The 19947-nt window shown below is 38.5% G+C and overlaps 1 protein-coding gene across 15 annotated transcripts in view; it reads left to right on the forward strand.

The window, feature by feature from the left end:
* ptprfb (protein tyrosine phosphatase receptor type Fb) overlaps nt 1-19947 on the forward strand; it is a 188379-nt gene that overhangs the window by 112647 nt on the left and 55785 nt on the right. For 4 of the 15 annotated variants that reach the window (XM_026206114.1, XM_026206113.1, XM_026206115.1 and 1 more), the window contains exons 6-12: nt 1575-1592; nt 5038-5148; nt 11676-11945; nt 13157-13738; nt 14386-14519; nt 15322-15466; nt 17160-17465. In XM_026206114.1, the coding sequence (XP_026061899.1) occupies nt 1575-1592; nt 5038-5148; nt 11676-11945; nt 13157-13738; nt 14386-14519; nt 15322-15466; nt 17160-17465 (1566 nt within the window). The remainder of the gene's footprint in view (nt 1-1574; nt 1593-5037; nt 5149-11675; nt 11946-13156; nt 13739-14385; nt 14520-15321; nt 15467-17159; nt 17466-19947) is intronic. The other 11 variants (XM_026206116.1, XM_026206118.1, XM_026206119.1 and 8 more) reach the window with 3 other exon arrangements.

Raw genomic sequence — 19947 nt, forward strand, 5'->3', positions numbered from 1 at the left:
GTACTTTAATATTATTTCACTTCTCTCCTGAGGCCACAAGAGGGCACATAGAGCAAAATATTACTAATGCACGTTTATTCAAAGCATAAGAAAACATGACTGTGAAAAAAGTGCATAATGTTTAAAATAATGTTTATAAACCAATTATAATAAATTAAGTTGCTTAAACAACTGTAAACATAACAGCATCATTTATGCTTGTATAGTTTAATGGAAAAGGCGGAAAGCCAATCACACACACATCTACCACAAAGTCTTGAGATATGTTTTAAAAAAGTTAAACTTACATTCATTTTACATGGCTTTCTAAACATGCGGCTCTATTGTGCAAGATGCAAGAACAAGAGTAATGGAAGATGTCCCTATAGAAAATACTTGAAATATGCGTTGCAATGTTTAATTATTTTTTTTAAATTTTTTTTTTGACAGCCCTAACATGAAGTCAAAAGATCAAAATGTACCGCTTCACTTAAGATTTCCTCAAAGATTTTATCTCTGGACGGCATGAGGCGCAAAGCTTTATGGCCCTTTTAGGACACTCGTAAAATAAAATTATGATAAAAAGCTAGTCTTATCTGGCTTATCTGCCATTTTAGTCTTTAGGAGAATAGAGAATTACATGTTTGCTGTTTCACTTGCGATAGATAAGCATTTTCTGATAGTGGCGTTGGGAATGGCGACGTAACCTTACCTTGTGATTTGACCGATAGGTTAAGCCAACATGAAATGGACTCATGCATGATTCATAGTTTTTTTTTTTTTTTATCTGACTTCACATAGTATAATAGCAATAGCAGTTGATTAACCAGTCTAAAAAATTATGAAATTACTTTACCTGCTAACGATTGGCCAAACTTTCATTACTAGAGCCGCCATATCGCACTTACAGTTTCTTCATAACATTACGAGAGAACCATCTTAGGTATTATACAATATTTGCCAATAGCCAAAAAGCAATTCACATATTGTTTTAGGCTGCTATTGTAATTAACAAGATTTTCGTTTTATAGAAGCTAATGCTAATGGTTAACGCAAATAATTAAATAACAAGTAATCGAAAACCATTTATCATTCTAATACATATTGCTCAACTTTTTTTTTTTCTTGGATTTTGATTCTTTTTTCAAATATGTCAAATTATGGAAGTAAAACGAGTCAAGTTTTATGTTGACTTTAATTAGCATGCTAGCTGTTGAAAACTTATCGCTTAGCTTGCCATGGTCTGTACTTTTCTGAACAATGCTGTGAACAAAAATAACCTGAGTACACATTGTTTCACTAAGCTCTGCAAATGTTCCTTAAAGCATCAAGTTTGGCAGACTATCTCAGAATCGTAGCACAGAGAAAGTTTGCCCTCGGATCTTTTTTCCGAGCTAATTCCATTGCACCAGACAGCCAACATTCAACTAATCCTCGGAGAGCAGTAGTCTGGCTCAACTTGATTCCTCTCTGTTTAATTAAGCTTACTTTCATTTGATTCCCTTCCTTTTGTTTTCCTTATCTCTCTTTGTCTATCTCTGTTGTCTACTAACACTTCTCTTCAATCTTGTTTGCATTCAATTTACTTCACCTAGGGGGTTCGCCAATACGAGGTAAGACAGCTGAAATGTGTCTCACGAAACGTCTCCTCCATTACCTGTCTCATCACCACCGCTGTCATTTCCTGTTTGTTCAGTATATACACAACCTTTGTCCCAGCATTCAACCGGTCTCTGTTCTGATGTCTATATCTGGGGAAAACAGTACAACAGAAATACACTATTGTTTATAAGTTTAGGGTCAGCAAGATTGTATAATATTTTTTTTTTCTTCATTCAGCAAGAATGAATTGAATTGAGTTTTCTCTTCAATATCAAAGAATCTTAAAAACACATATCACAAGAGGCATGAGACTTTTGAGCACTATTGTATAAATTAATAAAAAGAAAAAAAGATATTTTGAGATTGTTCACTTTTTGAGGTATTATAGGAATAATTATTTAAAATGCTGTGATCATTTACACACCCTTATGTTGTTCCAAACCTGTGGAACACAAAAAAATCTTCTTTTGTGTCCCACAGAACATAATTGGAATTGGCATTTTGGAATTACATGAGGGAGAGTAAATAACAAAAGAATTTTGAACTCTTTGATGAGGTGAAAAAAATAAAATAATTGATTCTTGTTAGTTACTGTGACATGCATTTGTTGTGGATATTTTCTGAGACCCGAGGCTTATTAAAATTATGCTGTGAGTTTGGGTTTCAAGCTGAAGGCCGTCTTTAGAGTCTCCAGAGTGTGTCTTTTACATTCCAGTTGGGCTGTGATGAAATTGAAATGATTAAATTTGCATACTACTTATGCTAAAATGAGTATGTATGGGAAATGAGGGCACTGCCCTGATTGTTAAGATGGAGCATTCGATCAATCACACAGTCACTCTCAGTTCTGAATGAAACATGGATTTTAGAAACACAATTGCTAGAGGCGAGTGCTTGACAAAACCTACATTACCCTACTTCAGTAGCACGGTTAGCAATCTCAGTGGTCTGAGGACCCCTGGAGTTTGACTGTAAAATGAAGTCGAAAAAGTATATTGCACATAACAAAGGGCTGTTTGTTACCACTGACTGTTGGAGCACGCCAATTCACCTCAGGTTTATGAATCAGGAAGTCTGTCTGGCCTGCTAGGGGGGGGAAAGCTGACACTGCATTATGTTCCCAAGCTTTTACTCGCTGAATTCTCAGTGTCCGTGGGAGTGATGTTAAAGCAGGTCTTTGTTCAGTTCATCTCCCCCAACTCATGTTGTTTTGTGTCTGTTTATCTGTGAGGAATATGTGTCATCTTCATACAGTTTTATGTCTTCATCAAGACACACAGTTTGTCCAACTGTGTGTGTGTGTGTGTATTTGAAAATGCATGAAGTGGCATACTTCATCTCTGGTTGGGAGCATTAAAGGGATAGTTAACCCCCCAAAATATATAATGTCATCATTTACTCAAACATATATGATTTTCTTACATCACAAAAGATATTTTGAAGACTGCTTCAACTGTCCAAAACAATATTGATTGTATGGACAAAAATATCTTCTTTTGTGTTTTGCAGAAGAAATAATGTCATACAGATTGAGAAAATGGAGTGAACTGTCCCTTTGATGTATCATGTCACATCGAACACTTCAAAGATGTTAAATGCTTGCTTTAAAATAAATCAAAGAATATGTAATGAAATTAAAATTCAATAATGAATCAAAGTGGTGATTTTTCACATTCTTCATTCAGTTTCGATGGAATTTTGTATTATTCTTTTTTTCTTTATTGTAGTCCTTTTAGTTTACAATATGGCACCATCAGACAGATGTTGTCAGGACTGAGGGGCGATGGCAATCAGCACTGAGCAATCTCCGAATTGATTAGTAATTTGCTGCTTGTCAGGGTAGGAAACACCACCAATCCGTTTTCCCTTGAACTCCGAGATCGGGGAAGGTTAGTGGTGCATGTTATTTCTTCCCTGCAGCACTTGGGATGCTGGGAAGTAGTCAGGGGTAAACTGCAGGTGATAACCTATGCTATGGTGGTACACCACTGCCAGGGGTAAATATGTGTGCTTTTGCTAGATTAAGCAAACATTTAAGTCAAAGTGAACACCATATCTGTGGTTAGGACACCCGGATTGATTTTTCGTTTGATGTTTCTGCCTTTTTCAAAGTGGGTATGTCTAAAGTGTCCACTGCATTTAATGTTGTCCAAGATTATAGTGATTTGACTCCGTTTGTAAGGTGAAAATATATATTCAGTAAATCAATAAATACAAAACTGATTAAATTTTGTTTTAATGTTTTTGAAAGATGTCTTATATGCTCTCCAAGGCTGCATATATCTGATCAAAAATACTATAATAACAGTAATAGTATTACAATATAAAATAACTGTTTTCTATTTTAATGTATTTTAAAATATAGAGTCTTTAGTGTCATATGATCATTCAGAAATAATCTCAATCTGTTTTGTGCTTAATTAATATCACTTATTACTGGTGATCAATTATTAATAATGGTTCTTATCATTGATGTTGATTCTTTAAATTAAAAGTTCAGTAGAACTACATTTATTTGAAATGCAATCTGTTGTAACATTGTAAATGTCGGTACTGTCACTTTTGATCGAATCATCATTATTTTTAAAATCATTCTTACCCCAAATTTGAATGGTAGTGCATAACGAGACATTTAAATAGTGTAAAATTTGATATTTCTTAGTTGCTGTTTTATTAAATGTATGTATGTGGTTCTTGTTTTACAGTACTGATACATATTTCTTGAGCAGCTATCTGAAGGGTCATAGGAGACACTAGACTGAAGTGATGGCTGCTGAAAATTCCTCTTTGCCAACACATTAATAAACTACATTCTAAAATATATGAAATAGAAAGCAGTATTTTTAAATTATAATGATAGTTCACAATAGTACAGTTTTGCTGTACTTTTCATCAAATAAATGCAGCCTTGTAAACATAAGAGACTTCTTGGAAAAAACATTAAAACATTATTCCAAACACAAGGATAAGCAGTGCATGTGTTAAAATACTAATCAAACATTTTTCTAATTTGACCTTATGAAGCACATTTTTTTATCTATAGCATCCAGAACAGGCTGCGTAGTTTTGTACAGTATTGAAGTTTTGTTCTTTTCGGTGTGTATAAATATGCCACAGCAGTAAAAAAGTCATGTGGTGTAGCGTAATTGGCTCTGACTCAATGACATAAATATCCTGAAAGCTTTTTCTAATGACAGTGAAAGGCAAATGTGTTGAGCTATAGATTCACTCAACCTGCAAAATCAGCTCTATGCATATGTCTTGGGCAGCATTCTAAGCCAATAAACTATATACACAGTGGAACAGCTCTGACATTTAAACAGGGAGTGTTTACTGATTGTTTGCAGCTAAAGTTTGCGCTTTGGTGGGGAAAGTTGCAACAGGGGATTCGTAATCGTGTTCTTAAATCCAAGAGGTGACTTTACCCTTGTTTTTTTCCTCTCTATCTCTCTTCAGGAGCTCTGCAGATTGAAAACAGCGAGGAATCAGACCAGGGCAAGTACGAATGTGTGGCTACGAACAGCGCCGGGACGCGCTACTCGGCCCCTGCCAATCTCTACGTGAGAGGTAAGAGACGTGCTCCAGGTGACGCCCCTATCAAAACAGCTACCTCTACATTGCTTCACACCTTTATTTTGACCATGTTGCAGTTCTGTTTTGACTGCCACGCATGTTGAACTTTGTCTGACATTTCGGAGCCAAGATAAACCAAAATTGTTGTCCAAATCAGGCCGGAAACAAAACACCACCTGCTATGTTTTGAATTCATAGCAACGGAAGCAAAGGTAAACATGCGTATTTCTCGCAGTTGCGAGGGCGACAGTTGTGAGTGCCACAGAGGACACCTGCCATATTGATATGTGTATCTAAAGATATAATGGTGTTGAGGCATTGTCTGTGAAACAGAACTCTGGGAGTGCTGTTGTTATGAGTGTCAACCCCTTCAGCTCTTTCCATGCAGGTAATAACAGGGAGCTTATGGCAGGCTGCCAGTTAGGCCTCCAGCTAGTGACGTTACGGTGCCACCCTGTAATTGTCACGCAAGAGGTTGAAGACTAAGCCTTCTTATGCTTCCCGTCAAACAAACGGACGAAAATGTTTCATACCATGGGATTAAACTGCAGAAGTCCCTGTACAACTCAATCACGAGATGTTGCTATGAGTGGCATCTTAATAAAAGGGTCAGATTGTATTTTGTGTGTTTTTAGGAACATTATGGTTTGCATTTCAACATTATTTAATGAAAATTAAACACATTTTTCCACTAAGTTCTCATTATGGTAATGCATCCAGATGTTTATTTATTTATTTAATAATTTTTTAAAATAATGTAATCATTCTCAGTGATTTGATATTCATGTCAAGTAATCATTTGTACTTTATTTAAATCAGCTTAAATTATATACACAGTGGAACAAAAATGCAATGTACCTTGCTGTTTTATTATTTATAAACTACTGCCTGATTCATAATACTTTTTAATTTAAATCTTTCTACTATTTATAATATTTTACAATTTGATGTGTGCCTAATTGTCACGAACTGACGTCACAATTTAAATCCTAATATTTAAATTCCTATATATTTTTTTCCCTTTACTATATATATATATAGTAAAATATGAGCTGGACATGTTCTTTAAAGGTTCTATGAAATTCATGTACATAGTTCAATTAATATTTATAATTTATTTATTTGTGCACCAGTCTGTATGACCCCACCTTTCACTACAACGAGATTTAGCGTGCACAGCCAAAGTAAGAATAACAAAAACAGGAACTTTTGGAGCTATATCAACAGCTAACTTCCTCACAGCTGACAGGTGCATAATAGGTCGCCTTTATCCATCTGTCCGTCATCTAGGTGTGGATGCTTGTTTTTTAAAGTGTCTCCATAAAACAGCTAATCATGCTTTCTCTTCAAGGGCGTTCAGCACAGCGTCCTGGTACCATTCCTCAGCCTCCCGTCTCCGCTCATTTATCTGCTCACGCTAGATGAGTTGGGTGTCTAAGACTGCCAGCCTGTCAGTGAATCTATGCATTCAATAGCTGTTTCCAGCCTGTCAGTGAATCTATGTATTCAATAGCTGTTTCCTTTTTCCTTGGCCTCAGCACTTTTCTGGGAGCTGTCTAAATTCTCTATGACTGTCTCTTTCGCTCTGTCCGTCTGTCTGACAGAGGACTATATCACCTGGGAGAATCACAGTCATGTATACTGGCTGTATATGTGAATACTCATTTGTCAGCCGCTTATTCCATAGTGAAAAGTTGTCAACCACGGTCTGCTCTCCTTCCTCTGCTCTTGAAACTGACAACAAATCAAACGGAGTGAAGTGGGCGCACACTTCATACCCGCCTGTCTGTTTATTATATCTTCTGTGTGTGGGGGTCCGTTTACCTTTGTTCAATATTTAAGGAAGATTAATTTTAATATTGCTAATGCCTGTCACTCAGCTCATTTTGTATTGTAGTGTAACACTGGCAGTCCTAACAAGCCTTTAACTGACATCATCATCTTTCATGTGTCAATGTGTGGCAGATTATGGCCCACGGCTCTTTTAGATGATCTCAGTGGCCTTCTCTGCCTCACTGGAGATATGGTTATGAATGCTCACATGCATACAGAGACAGCTGTCAGAAAATGTTCAGTCATTTTGAGTTGTCTGTATAGTATAGCGGTAATGCTAACTCCTCCAACATATGTTAGGACAATTCCAATGAAATATCAGTTATCCTATGCTGGTCCGATTGTTAGACTTTTTTGTGGAAGTCTTTAAAACAAAAAATAAAAGTTAATTGTGACTTTTTCTTAAACTTTCTTAAAATTGATTGTTTTATTTTTAACTGTGTGGAATATCAGTATTTGTTCCACAAAAGTCTCTGAGAAAAAAAAAAAAAAAGGGGACGACCACTTTCTATACCTTCCTATAAACTTACCTCCTTAAATTAATATCTGTAATTAAAGGAATAGTTCATCCCAAAACGAAAATGTTGTCCTCATTTACACATCATACTACCCTTGTGTCGTTCCAAACCTGTAGAAGTTTCTTTCTTATGTTTAACACAAAACAAGATATTCTGAAGAATTTAGTTGTTTCAAATAGTTGTTGGTCCCCATTGACTTCCATAGTAGGGAAAGAAATACTATGGAAGTCAACGGGGACCATCAACTGCTTGCTTACCAGCATTCTTCAAAACATCTTCATTTTATGTTCAACATAAGAAAGAAACTCATATGTTCGGAATGACATGAGGGTTAGTAAATGATATAATTTTCTTGTTGGGGTGGACTATCCCTTTCAACTAATGTGACTGTGTTATACTTCCCTATAAACATGCAGTGATGCATTTATTTTACATTTATCTTATAATAGGCTTGTGTTTACCTTGCATTGTAAACCTACAGTATTTATGAGATATGTGGTACAGTATATACAAATCTAAGTTTAAGACAAGTCATGTCACTCGACGGCCATCTTTGAAACACCTCTCGGGCATGAAAGTGCAGCTCCTATCTCTTTGAATGGGCAAACATCAAATTCTCCAAAACTGTTCACTATGCTTACGATTAAATTTCATATTTGAAATCACCAAAAAATTGTGACAACAACTGTGTCATAAATGTTATTAATTTAGCTTTTTTTATTATAGCATTATAAAAAGCTAATTTTTCAGGCTAGATCAGCCAGTGCGCAGTCCTGTGACGCATTGACTTTACAGATCAGCGATTGGCTCTTTTATTCAGAAGGCAGGGCTTCCTGCAATTGAGCATCCATATTGAGCGTTGCATTTTTCCCCATTCAAAACTATATGAGTGACACGTCTTGAGTATTCTATAGTATTTGGTTAAGTCTGAGTGTCCATTGCATTTTTCTAACCGCCATGAAATGATTCACAACTGTGTTTTCATGTTCTCTTGTCTCCCATTTGTCTTTGTCTTTCAATTTCATCTCCATATCACTCGGTCAAACTTGCACCTCATGTCTTAGAACCTCGAGAAGGTTGGTTCTTTTCACTCTTGAAACTGGATCCCTCTTTAATCAGAGACCCTTGTTTATCAGTCCCACTCCCTCTGCTATGCCGCCCCTCACCTGTGTGTTCAGGCTAAATGTGTTGTGTCAGGTTGTTTGCATGATCCTGATACTCCATGACGTAGGGGCTGCTTTCACAGATTACACCAGATGCTGGATTAAAAGGGATAGCAATGTTGTTTAATCCAAACTAGCTCTGATCTGTGTAAAACACCCACCTTAAATTTTACAAACAGTACATTTTTATTAATTCACTTATTATTTAATTTAATTTAATTTAAATCCCCTTTTTGACATGTTTAAGTGATAGTTTTCTGTTTAATGTCACAATGCATGTGTGCTAGCAACTCATATTAGCTAACTGACTCCCCTAAATAAATACCATTAACCTGTATCAGTGTGACTGTATTCCATACAGATATTCAGTTTATGCATAATATTATACTATATTTATTTTATAGTAGGCATGTATTTACTTTTCACATAGTAAACCTACAGCGTATATGATATATATTGTAGAATATACACAAATCGTTTTCAGAGTGCTGTGATTTGAGTGTCTCTGTTATAGCTTCCATTGCATGTTTCTAACTGCCATGAAATTATTCACAAATGTCTTTTCATGTTCTCTTGTCTTCCATTTGTCTCTTTCAATTTCATCTTTGTCAAATAACCTGCTCGAACTCTCACCTCATATACAGTAGTAATCCCTGGAGGAGGTTGGTTCTTTTCACTCTTAGCCACTTCTAGCAGACCACAAGTTGGATGCTTCTTTAATCATTTTTTTAATCTTTAAAACCATGTTATCTACTGTATCTTTCTCCCTTTACTATAACAACGTTCTTCTAAAAATCAACGATTTATATTATTTGTTAATAATTTAAATTAATTTAACATAATATTTAATTGATTATATATGTTATAAACACACACACACAAACACACACACACACATACAGTATATATATATATATATATATATATGTGTGTGTGTGTGTGTGTGTGTGTGTGTGTGTGTGTGTGTGTGTGTGTGTGTAAACTTTTTCGAATGAAGTGTCATGTTTCGATTGTGTGTCTCTGTCTTTATTAAACATTCCATTGCATTTTTCAAACTGCCATGAAATTACTTACAAATGTATTTTCCTGTTCTCTTGTCTCCCATTTGTCTTTGTCTTTCCATTTCATCTCCCTATCACTTGGTCAAACTTGCACCTCATGTCTTAGAACCTCGAGAAGGTTGGTTCTTTTCACTCTTAACCGCTTCTTGCAGACCTCGAACTGGATCCCTCTTTAATCAGAGACCCTTGCTATCAATCACTCCCTCACCAGGCTGAATGTGTTGTGTCGGGTGGTTTGCATGAGCCTGATATTCCATGACGTAGGGGTTTCTCTAAAACTAAAAGAGAAAGCAAATGTCATTTGGTCTAGAATAGATAGAATTTGTTAGTTTAAAATATTTTGAAATAATTTAATTAATTGAAATGCATTTTTTTTATTTTTTTTATTTAAAGCCTTTTTTGTCAGGTACAAGTTCCCGTTTTCGGTTTTATCCCAAATGCATGTATGGTTTTGCTTGTGAATAGAAACTCTTTCAACCAACCTGCTCCCTGTTACCTGAAGGTTTACATTATAAATATCACAAGTATTTATTTTACATCTGTTGTATTACCCACAGTGAATTCCCCTTCTTGTAATACGTCATTATCATTGTATGTCCATGTCCATAGTCATGGTTTTTCAGTGTCATAGAGTTCCCTGGAAAACAATAAAGTTAATATTTGTATTTCTTAGACATGATATTGCTACTGTAATTTCTTTGCAACAGTGGACTTGAAGTACTTTGAATTTCCCATTGCCTAATTCAAAGAAAAAATTCTCAAGAGTCTATCGTTTTGCCTTTACAGTGCAAACATAATGAGGAGAATAACAAGCTTGGTCATGGTATCTATCTGGAAATAAAATGAGAGAACATAGGCGAGAATCCAATTTTAGGAGGACCTGTGCAGAAACCAATTATTGCCTACGCCATTTCTGCATAGACAGACATGAGGCAGCGGGTCATTAACACAAATTGGAGGAGTCTGTTTAATGTGCTGCTGTTTTATACTCCTATTTTGGGAGAATAGGAGAGGAAAAGTCTCTCCAGCTTGCTCTTCTTGTAAATAGTTCAGCATTTGCATCCCCAGTGATGGCCACCAGCTACGATTCTGAGCCCTGCACAATAGAGAATGAAACGCATCCTAGTATTTGCACTGTTAACAGAATACCCTTTAAAAACGTTGATGTTTCTCTCACGCTGATCCTTGTGGATTAGTCCTCGTACACAGTGAGCTTGGCCTCATGCAGTCGAGTCAGTATATGTCAAGGCAGGTTTCAATTCTATTGATAGTTCTCTTCTCTCCTCCCCATCTCTGCACAGTGTCAGCAGGCTCTTTTTTCGTCTCCATGGGAACCTCTTTTAATGTCAGGTTTATCTGCATATCAGAGGCTCACAAAGAGAAGGGCCCAGTGAACAATGCGTCTCCCACAAGGTCTCAGACAGGTTCCCGAATCCAGGCAGGGCCGAACAACAACAGACCGGGGTTTCAGTGCCACCGGGCGATAAACTGACAGAGAAAACTCCACATCCTGCAATGCCTCAGCGAGGATGATTTTTTTCCCCTCAAATCCACAATTCAATAAAGCCCCCCTTTGGCATGAATTTTAATGTCTCGCTCTGTAAGAAATACCATTACGATGCCTTCTTCACCCTTCCCCCGGCACGTATTGGTTTATCGCCCCCTCTTCTGCACATATATGTGAGCCGCAGTATTGACTTCCTGCCTCCAGTTGTTAAGCTTCAGGCTTTAACAAATGGAAAAAGTGGCAGCTCGGCCCTTGAAGTGAATTTGTTTGACCTGTCAGCTCAACTATATGGTAGTTTGTTCATGTTAGTGACACAGCCCCTAGTATTCACACTAGAGATGTAGTAATCACAATAGATTTCCCTTTCTTTTTTTTCCCCCAAAACTTATATAAAATACTACCTGTTGAAACTCACCCTGGACGTTCTTCTTTCTGGTAGTTCGACGAGTGCCGCCCCGTTTCTCTATCCCACCTACCAACCACGAGGTGATGCCAGGGGGCAGTGTCAACCTCACCTGTGTGGCAGTAGGTGCCCCCATGCCCTACGTCAAATGGATGGCTGGAGAGGTGGAGCTCACCAAGGACGAGGAGATGCCCGTGGGACGCAATGTCCTGGAGCTCACCAACATCCGTCAGTCGACCAACTACACCTGTGTGGCTATCTCATCTCTCGGTATGATCGAGGCAACTGCGCAAGTTTCTGTCAAAGGTAAGACCCCTGAAAAAGTGTACTGTATAGACCGAGCTATACTTAAGTTCCCATGTTCCTCTCTGTCTCATAATGAAAGTGGTGACATTTGCCAAGTATTGTAACCCATACTCGGAATTGGTGCTCTGCATTTAACCCATCCAAGTAGGTACACACAGCAGTGAGAAATGGACACAATGTGAACACACACCTGGAGCAGTGGGCAGCTATATATCCAGCGCCTGGGGAGCAACTGGGGGTTCAGTGCTTTGCTCAAGGGCACTTCAGCCAAGGGTATTGGGGAGGAAGAGAGCGCTGTTCATTCATTCCCCCTCACTTACAACTCCTGCCAGCATCGAGACTCGAACTTGCAACCTTCAGGTTACAAGTCCAACTATCTAACCATTAGGCCGCAGCTGCCCCTGCCCCCATAGCGCTTTGAGTGTGCAAACTCAAGCATGTGTGTACTACTTACAGTAGTTGATATTTGCTTTTTAGAACTGAAATCATTTGCAAATGCGCTGTTGCCTGCACACAAGGATTTTAATTTAAAATTATGTCACATGGACTGACCTCGAGCAGGAGCAGGATAAGTGTTTTAGAACAGTTATGTGTATTAAGAACATAAATAAGGTCAGTTCTTCAGATTTTTAAAAGGTTTAAAGGTTCTGTAGACAATCTTATTTTACCCAAGACCCTGAACAGGTTGTCAGAGACTAGAAAAATTATTTTCTGCGACCCCAAAGTTCAGATCAGCTGTTTGGTACGTCTGGCAAATACACACAACAACAAAAACATGGACACTTGCTCTGTGTTGACTGAGCTTTAGGGGCTTCCCACATTTTACTGTGGGCTCTGAGAAAATGAAAGACTTGAGATTATTCTGAGCATGTGTTTACCCAGACCAGATGTCTGGAGCTGTATCAGTGCGGCTGGTCCCACCAGACAACGCCGAGCCCTGCCAGATTTCGTTCCCCGTCATCAAGGCTGCCTCTATTGATTGCACTTTGCACTTCACCAATCAATATGGACTCAGAGAATGTCACTGACATTCATCTGGAGTCCAGCCACAAATCTTAAAGACACAATGACGAAGGCGGCACGGCCTTTCTTCTTTCTCATTTTGTCTTACATTGCCTTTCTTTCTCTATTTTAGGAGTGCACTGTGTAGGCAGCTTAGCCTACATATGCTGTCATCTGTTTCATTTGCTTTCTTATTGTTTGCTCCTCAGCACTCCCAAAGCCTCCTACATCTCTAATTGTGACGGAAACCACAGCTACCAGTGTTACACTGACATGGGATTCTGGAAACCCTGAACCTGTGTCTTACTACATTATCCAGTACAGAGCCAAGTCCTCTGACACCAGCTTCCAGGAAGTGGATGGTGTTGCCACCACACGTTATAGCATCGGCGGTCTCAGCCCTTATTCCGAGTATGAGTTCCGTGTCATGGCGGTCAACAACATTGGCCGTGGGCCACCCAGCGACCCAGTTGAAACAAGGACGGGTGAGCAGGCACCTTCCTCCCCACCATTGCATGTCCAGGCACGTATGCTGAGTGCCAGCACCATGTTGGTGCAGTGGGAACCGCCGGAGGAACCTAATGGTCAGATTAGAGGCTATCGCATCTACTTCACATCTGACTTGGATGCACCTCTCAGCGCCTGGCAGAAACACAACACAGATGACAGCCGTCTCACAACCATCTCGAGCCTGACCCCCGACATCACCTACAGCCTACGTGTATTGGGCTTTACATCTGTAGGGGATGGACCCCCATCTGATGTGTTGCAAGTCAAGACACAGCAAGGAGGTAATGTTTGGGATTAATGAATAATACGTCAATGCTTTTACACAGAGCTAAGTAATAAATATATTTTTCTGCTGATTGGTCATGATGTCACATACAATAACATCACAGGATCAGTGTAGTCTGATTCTTTAACAAAGGATTCATATGAACTGGTTATTTTGAGTGAATCAAAAACTTTTATTAATAGCCAGGTTCTTTTTTTGTGAATTCAATCATGCATAATAACCAATATAATCTGATTCATAAATAAATTCCTTTTTTTAATGGATCATTCAAACTGAATCAGTCAGAGGGGCTGATAAATTGACATTGTTATCATTAATATCATTACTCGTTGTGGAATATTTTAAAATATTACAGGTGTGGTTCATATTTTTGTAATCTACCAAATTTGAAAGTTATTTGTATAATTTACATCAAAAGCTTAGAGAGAATTTTTAGAAGCAAAATTGACATTATGTCTAAAATGTTCCCAAATGAATCAGAATCATAGTGAAATTTAATTGAATTGGAATCTATTTGAACAGGAAAGGTGTATCAATACCCGGCCCTACTTTTGCATAATGCATTGTCATGCCAGTACCAGAAAAATACTACTTCAGAAGAGTCCTTTGTCACTAACATCTTTTTGTCTGTTGAAATTCAAGTCCCTGCACAGCCTTCCAACTTTGAGGCCGAAGCAGAGCTCGATACACGGATCCAGCTAACTTGGCTGTGGCCAGTCCAGGACCCCATTATCAAATATGAGCTGCAATATTGGGAGGCTGACTCAGAGAACAAGGTATCACGCCAGTGCTTGTTTCTGCCTGATTCATTCAGAATTACAAGCAGACCAGATATTGAACGTGTGCAGCTGTTGCTCTGGGCCATGGATACAAATGAAAGATAGCCAAAATTGACATTTCACAAAATGACTGCAGGCAAAAGTCTGCAGTCAGTTGATAGAATTAGATTGTGCAAAAACAGAATGTACTTATCAGTGCTCAGTGCTTGACAGCATTTCTAACTGATGCCGGAATGGACGGTTTGGATGTGTTTTCTTGATGTCAGTTCAACTACACTGAGATCAGATGTCATATGAACACTCATTGTGATAGCCATCAGTGTGTATCTATGTTAATACAATGCTTCTGCACTTGCTCTATAATTGGCACTTGCTCTATAATCTTAAAATGAATAATGAATAAAATATATGTAGATTTATTTATATAGCTGATCCTTACAGAGACAAAATAGCATAAATATATAAATATTACTACAGTAGTAATACTGAAAAATGCATGTTCTGTCAGTTATTTTTATTTTTTTTGTTTAATAATGTAAAATCATACTTTGTGAAGACATACTAATATGTAAGTTATTGTTTACTCAAAATCTCCGTCTTCTCATGATTGAATCTGATTGAGTTTAAGCAGACTAAATGATTGGAGAAGTACAATATACATCACCAGTTATTTCACTAGAAGATTGAGTTATATTAATAAAAAATTACAAGATTTTCATGTCATTTTGACTTTAGAATTAACACGTCTATAAGGTCAAGTAAAGACATGGTTATAGAGATTTTGGTGTTTTCTCTTCAGATCCATGTGACCTTTGAACCTGCCGGCTCGTACGCTGTTGAAGGTCTAAAGCCAGACACTCTGTATAAATTCTCCTTGGCAGCCCGCTCTGAAATGGGGCTAGGGGTCTTCACTCAACCCATCGAGGCCAGGACCGCCCAGTCCAGTAAGTGCCCTATTTTTTTGTCTTTATCATGTCAACTAACCAAAACTTGTCCCTATGGACAAACCAGAGGACCACTTTTACCTTCCTTTCTCAAGCTATTGTCTACCGTCTCCACCATTAATTCTCTCACACCTCTAAGCCAGAGAATACCTTTATACAGTTCATTGACAAGGGCAAAAGGTACGTTTGGTGTCTGCTTGTGCCTCATTATTATTTTGGTTTATAGGCTGTCCGTGTAATTTGTAATTGCTGCAATGTTAAAAGCCAGAGGAGTGAAGCCTACTCAAGAAAAAGGAGCTGAAGCACTATATTTGTGCGAAATTTAATGCTCTGCTTGCACATAGCCCATCCCAACCATATCAAAAGATATTCAGCGTTCAGAGAATATATAACAACATTTACAGTCATCTCACGGTATCCGAGTACTTCCTTTCCCCCTGAGTCTCTCACAGCCTCATGTTCTCCTAGAGACCTGTCTATCACCTCCTCCAGGACTCAAAAAGACCCTTTGATCTCTGAGTTTTGTGTCAGGACCCCCTGAAAAAATAACACCTTACAATCTGCCAACATGTTCAGCTACGGCTGCAGTATTTTTGTCACCTACTGCAGCATCAGGCGTTTGTAGCGGCTCTCCCACAGTTGTCAGATTAAGGACCGCCTGATGAGAGACGCCTCGTGCTCAATCCCACCGTGGGCGCCAAGAACGGCGCGATGTCACCAAACTGCTCTGGTTGTTAACAAAGGAATGCAAGCATGTTAAAATCCCAGTGTATTTTCTTCTTGTACTTCTTATTCCTCTCCGTCATCTCTCTTTTCTTCCTTAGTTAATTATTGTTACTTTTTTATTGTGCATTTATGTTTATCATATAGCGCTGCATGAACAAATGCCATTTAGCTTTTTTGATCATTGTAAATTGTTGTTGTGCTGTTGTCGTAATGTTTTATGCCTCTGGACTGAGTTGTGTTGTGCAGGAACATTTGATTAGATAGCTCACCTGATCTTAATCAGTCACAGACTTAATCAAATATGCCTTGCTGCTGCTGTGCTTATCTCAGCCTCTCAGAAGTGGCACCAAGCCTGCCAAAAGAAGCTAGCAGCACACTTTAGCGTAGACAGAATGGTGGAGTACGCTCTCGGACGCGTCAGCTGCCACACTCACTGACACTTGGCTCTCTGACAAACAGGGGGCTGTTGTCTCGCAGCCAGTAGGCTGACTGAGAATGTGTGAACGCCTGTTAAAACATAAACCGATGGTCTTTCCCCTGCTTGTCAACACCCAAACAGACAAAGGCAGTAAACGGTTGTGACTTGCTGATCGCTGTGACCAGGGTGAGAAATAAACACACAGCACCAGCTAAATGAGGATACTTTTTAGTAATGGCAGGTCATTTAAATCAGTCTTCGATTGTATAATAACAACAACACTCTATCTTAGCTGTTAAAAAGACTTCCATTTAAAAGTCTGGGGTGTGTATAATTATTTTGGGGGGAAAAGCCTTCAAGAAGCTTGATTTAAACTGAAATAGCTTCTAAGCTATGAAATCAGTTTAGAATTTTAATTTGAAATTGGACAAAAATACAACACAACGTCGTTCTCTATTGTTTTGCCAACCTCTCAGTCCAGAAGCTAGCTTGCTTTTAAGTTGTTTCATTTTGCTTGATGCCCTCCCCTTGCCTTGCCCCCACCTGCAGCCCCCTCGGCCCCCCCTCAAGAGGTGCACCTGCTCAGTCTGAGCTCCACCAGCATCAAGGTGAGTTGGGTGGCACCGCCCGCCGCTAGTCGCCACGGCGCTATTGTGCGATACACAGTCAGCTACCAGGCAGTGAACGGAGAAGACACTGAGCGCCATGAGGTACCGGACATTGGAGCGGATGCCACCAGCTATGTGCTGGAGGGCCTGGAGAAGTGGACGGAGTATCAGGTGTGGGTGAGAGCGCACACCGATGTGGGCCCCGGCCCTGAGAGCACAGCTGTGCGTGTCCGTACCAACGAGGACGGTAGGTCTAAAGGATTCTGTGTGGACTGCTAATAATGTTGAGCAGCTGCTGGCTGCTCTCTTTCTCTTCCCTTTTTTGCTAACAATTTTAAGCATGGCTATTGACAATTAGTCATATTTGTGACTGGAATAGTCTCACCAGAATTATAAGATATGAAATGAACAGAATCATCTATGAGTTGGTTTGCCAAGGAATTACTTTAAGTGTTTGTGACTTTTGCTTGCTTGTCAAACGTTTCTCATGAAATGATGTGGTATGATCGGAAGTCAAATAATTAAAAAAATTCCAAGGCTAAAGGTTATACTGATGTATGTGAACTTGTTGATAAATGTTTTTGAAGAAAGGCATTTGTCACCTGTCCTTGATCAAACCTGGATCTGAAAGCTGTCTTCTCCTTAAGAGTAACAGTGACTGAACTTGGCAGATGAAACATCGAGTTTTAATTACAGTTGAAACAACTATATAAGTGAGGTGGGAGCAATATCACAGAAACATCCTCTTAAAGCACCATAAAATTAGTGGACCACAAACCAAGGGTGGACAGCTCAGAGTCATCTTATCATTGAAAGATTGTCTAATTGTCCTCTACTTCAATCAAACAACCGACACAGCTCTGCAGGAAATCCAGCTGTTAACCATATTAAGTTTACTATTGTATAATTCTTAAAATTTTATATATTATATTATATAGATTATATTTTAGAAAGGGCTCCTTTGCAAGGGAATCAACATATTGTGGGGTCCTTAACCTGAAAAGTTCCAAAACCCCTAACCTAGACATGAAGTCAGAGACATCAGCCCTGAAAGCAGTTACTCACTCTTACTCACTGTCTGTCCTTTCTCAGTTGTGCTACAGTGAATTTTTATGTGTGTGTTTGCACAAGTTATATAGTGAGGCTGTAACAGGTGTGACTTCAGGCAATCCCTGAGTGCTTTGATAAGGTTTCTAGAAGTGTAGTCTAAGGAGAAAGTTTATTGAGCATAGGACAGCAGTATAAGACCGTATGTGCTCACTGCATGCTCTGTTACCAGACAACATGCCCTTTGTCTCTAAATAATGGGATTTGCTCTGCTCCCCGGAGCATGCAACGCCTGTCCTGCACGCATACACAAGCCCCCAGCTTTCTCCCAGGCCATGTTTTGTCCTTCACACCTTCCTTAGTGCTCAAGAAGTCCAGTAACACTACCAGTCAAACGTTTGGAATAATATTGGTATTTTTTTTTTTTTTTTTTAAAGAATCCTCTTATACTCACCAAGGCTGTATTAATATTCTGATGTAATAAAAAAGGTTTTCTATTTTACTGCATTTTTAAATGTAATGAATTTCTGTATAGTAGCTGAATTTTCAGCAGCCATTACTCCAATCTTCAGTGTCACATAATCCTTCAGAAATCATTTGAATATGCTGATGAGTTATCAAGTTATTATTGGTGCTTAATTATTAATAACGGGTCGTCTTATCGTTGATGTTGAAAACTGCTTAATATTTCTGTTGAAGCTGTTATACATATTTTCTGTATTCTTTGATCAATTGAAAGTTCAGCATTTGTTTGAAATAGAAAAAAGTATAAAAGTCACTCGTTTTTTTTTTATAAAGTTACACTGTCAACAGTGACACCCAAGGGTAGAATACTTGAGGAGGTTTGCCTCCCTTTGGCCCATTAACAACAGAGACCCCTTAGCGTGCTACCCCCTTAGGGTAATTGAGAATGAATGGGGGGGAAATCATGTGAGAGGAGGCATTGCCTCCATCGCGCTATTATTTGGATATGATCGTTATGATCGGATGTGATTGGTTCATGCGATAAATCCCACCTCTTGTTTTCGCATGAGCTCTTGGCCTGAATGAAGAAAATTATGGCTTTATTGACTATGTATTAAGGAAACAACTCACCTGCTTAGATATCACTGCTATGTGTGACATCAAAATAAAACTTAAAATGGCCTGAAAAAGTGATGACCGTGTCAGTTAGTGAGCATTCAGCATGATGAAATAAAATATGTATCTGCGTGTCTGTGACAGTGTTTACAAGGCTTTTATGTAGATGACTCGAAAATAAGTTGACTATTAAAAAGAACAGCTGAGCATCATTTCACTATTAAAAAACGGAATGTCTATTTCACTAAGTACAAATAGTTGGCACAAGCTATTTACACAAACTCCGTCCATCAATGTAAGGTTACTACTAAAGACGATAATTAATTATCAAGTCTGGTGGTGTAGATAGCAAAGCGCATGCCGAAGTCATTTTTGATGCGATCAACCATGGTTTGATTCCACCCTTTACCAAACTTTTTTCTCTCCATTTTAAAATCTCGTATCACTTTAGGTAAGTGTAGGAAGGGCTTATAATTCCCCATTACGGTGGCATCCATTTGATAATTTGAATTAAAATGATAAATTACTCTATACTATTTGAAAAATAATATATTTTTTAACATTAAAGCATGCCAACATATTCTATTACACCAAATACACAA

This window comes from Carassius auratus, chromosome 27 (genome assembly GCF_003368295.1).
Source record: "Carassius auratus strain Wakin chromosome 27, ASM336829v1, whole genome shotgun sequence".
In the NCBI taxonomy this organism is placed as follows: domain Eukaryota; kingdom Metazoa; phylum Chordata; class Actinopteri; order Cypriniformes; family Cyprinidae; genus Carassius; species Carassius auratus.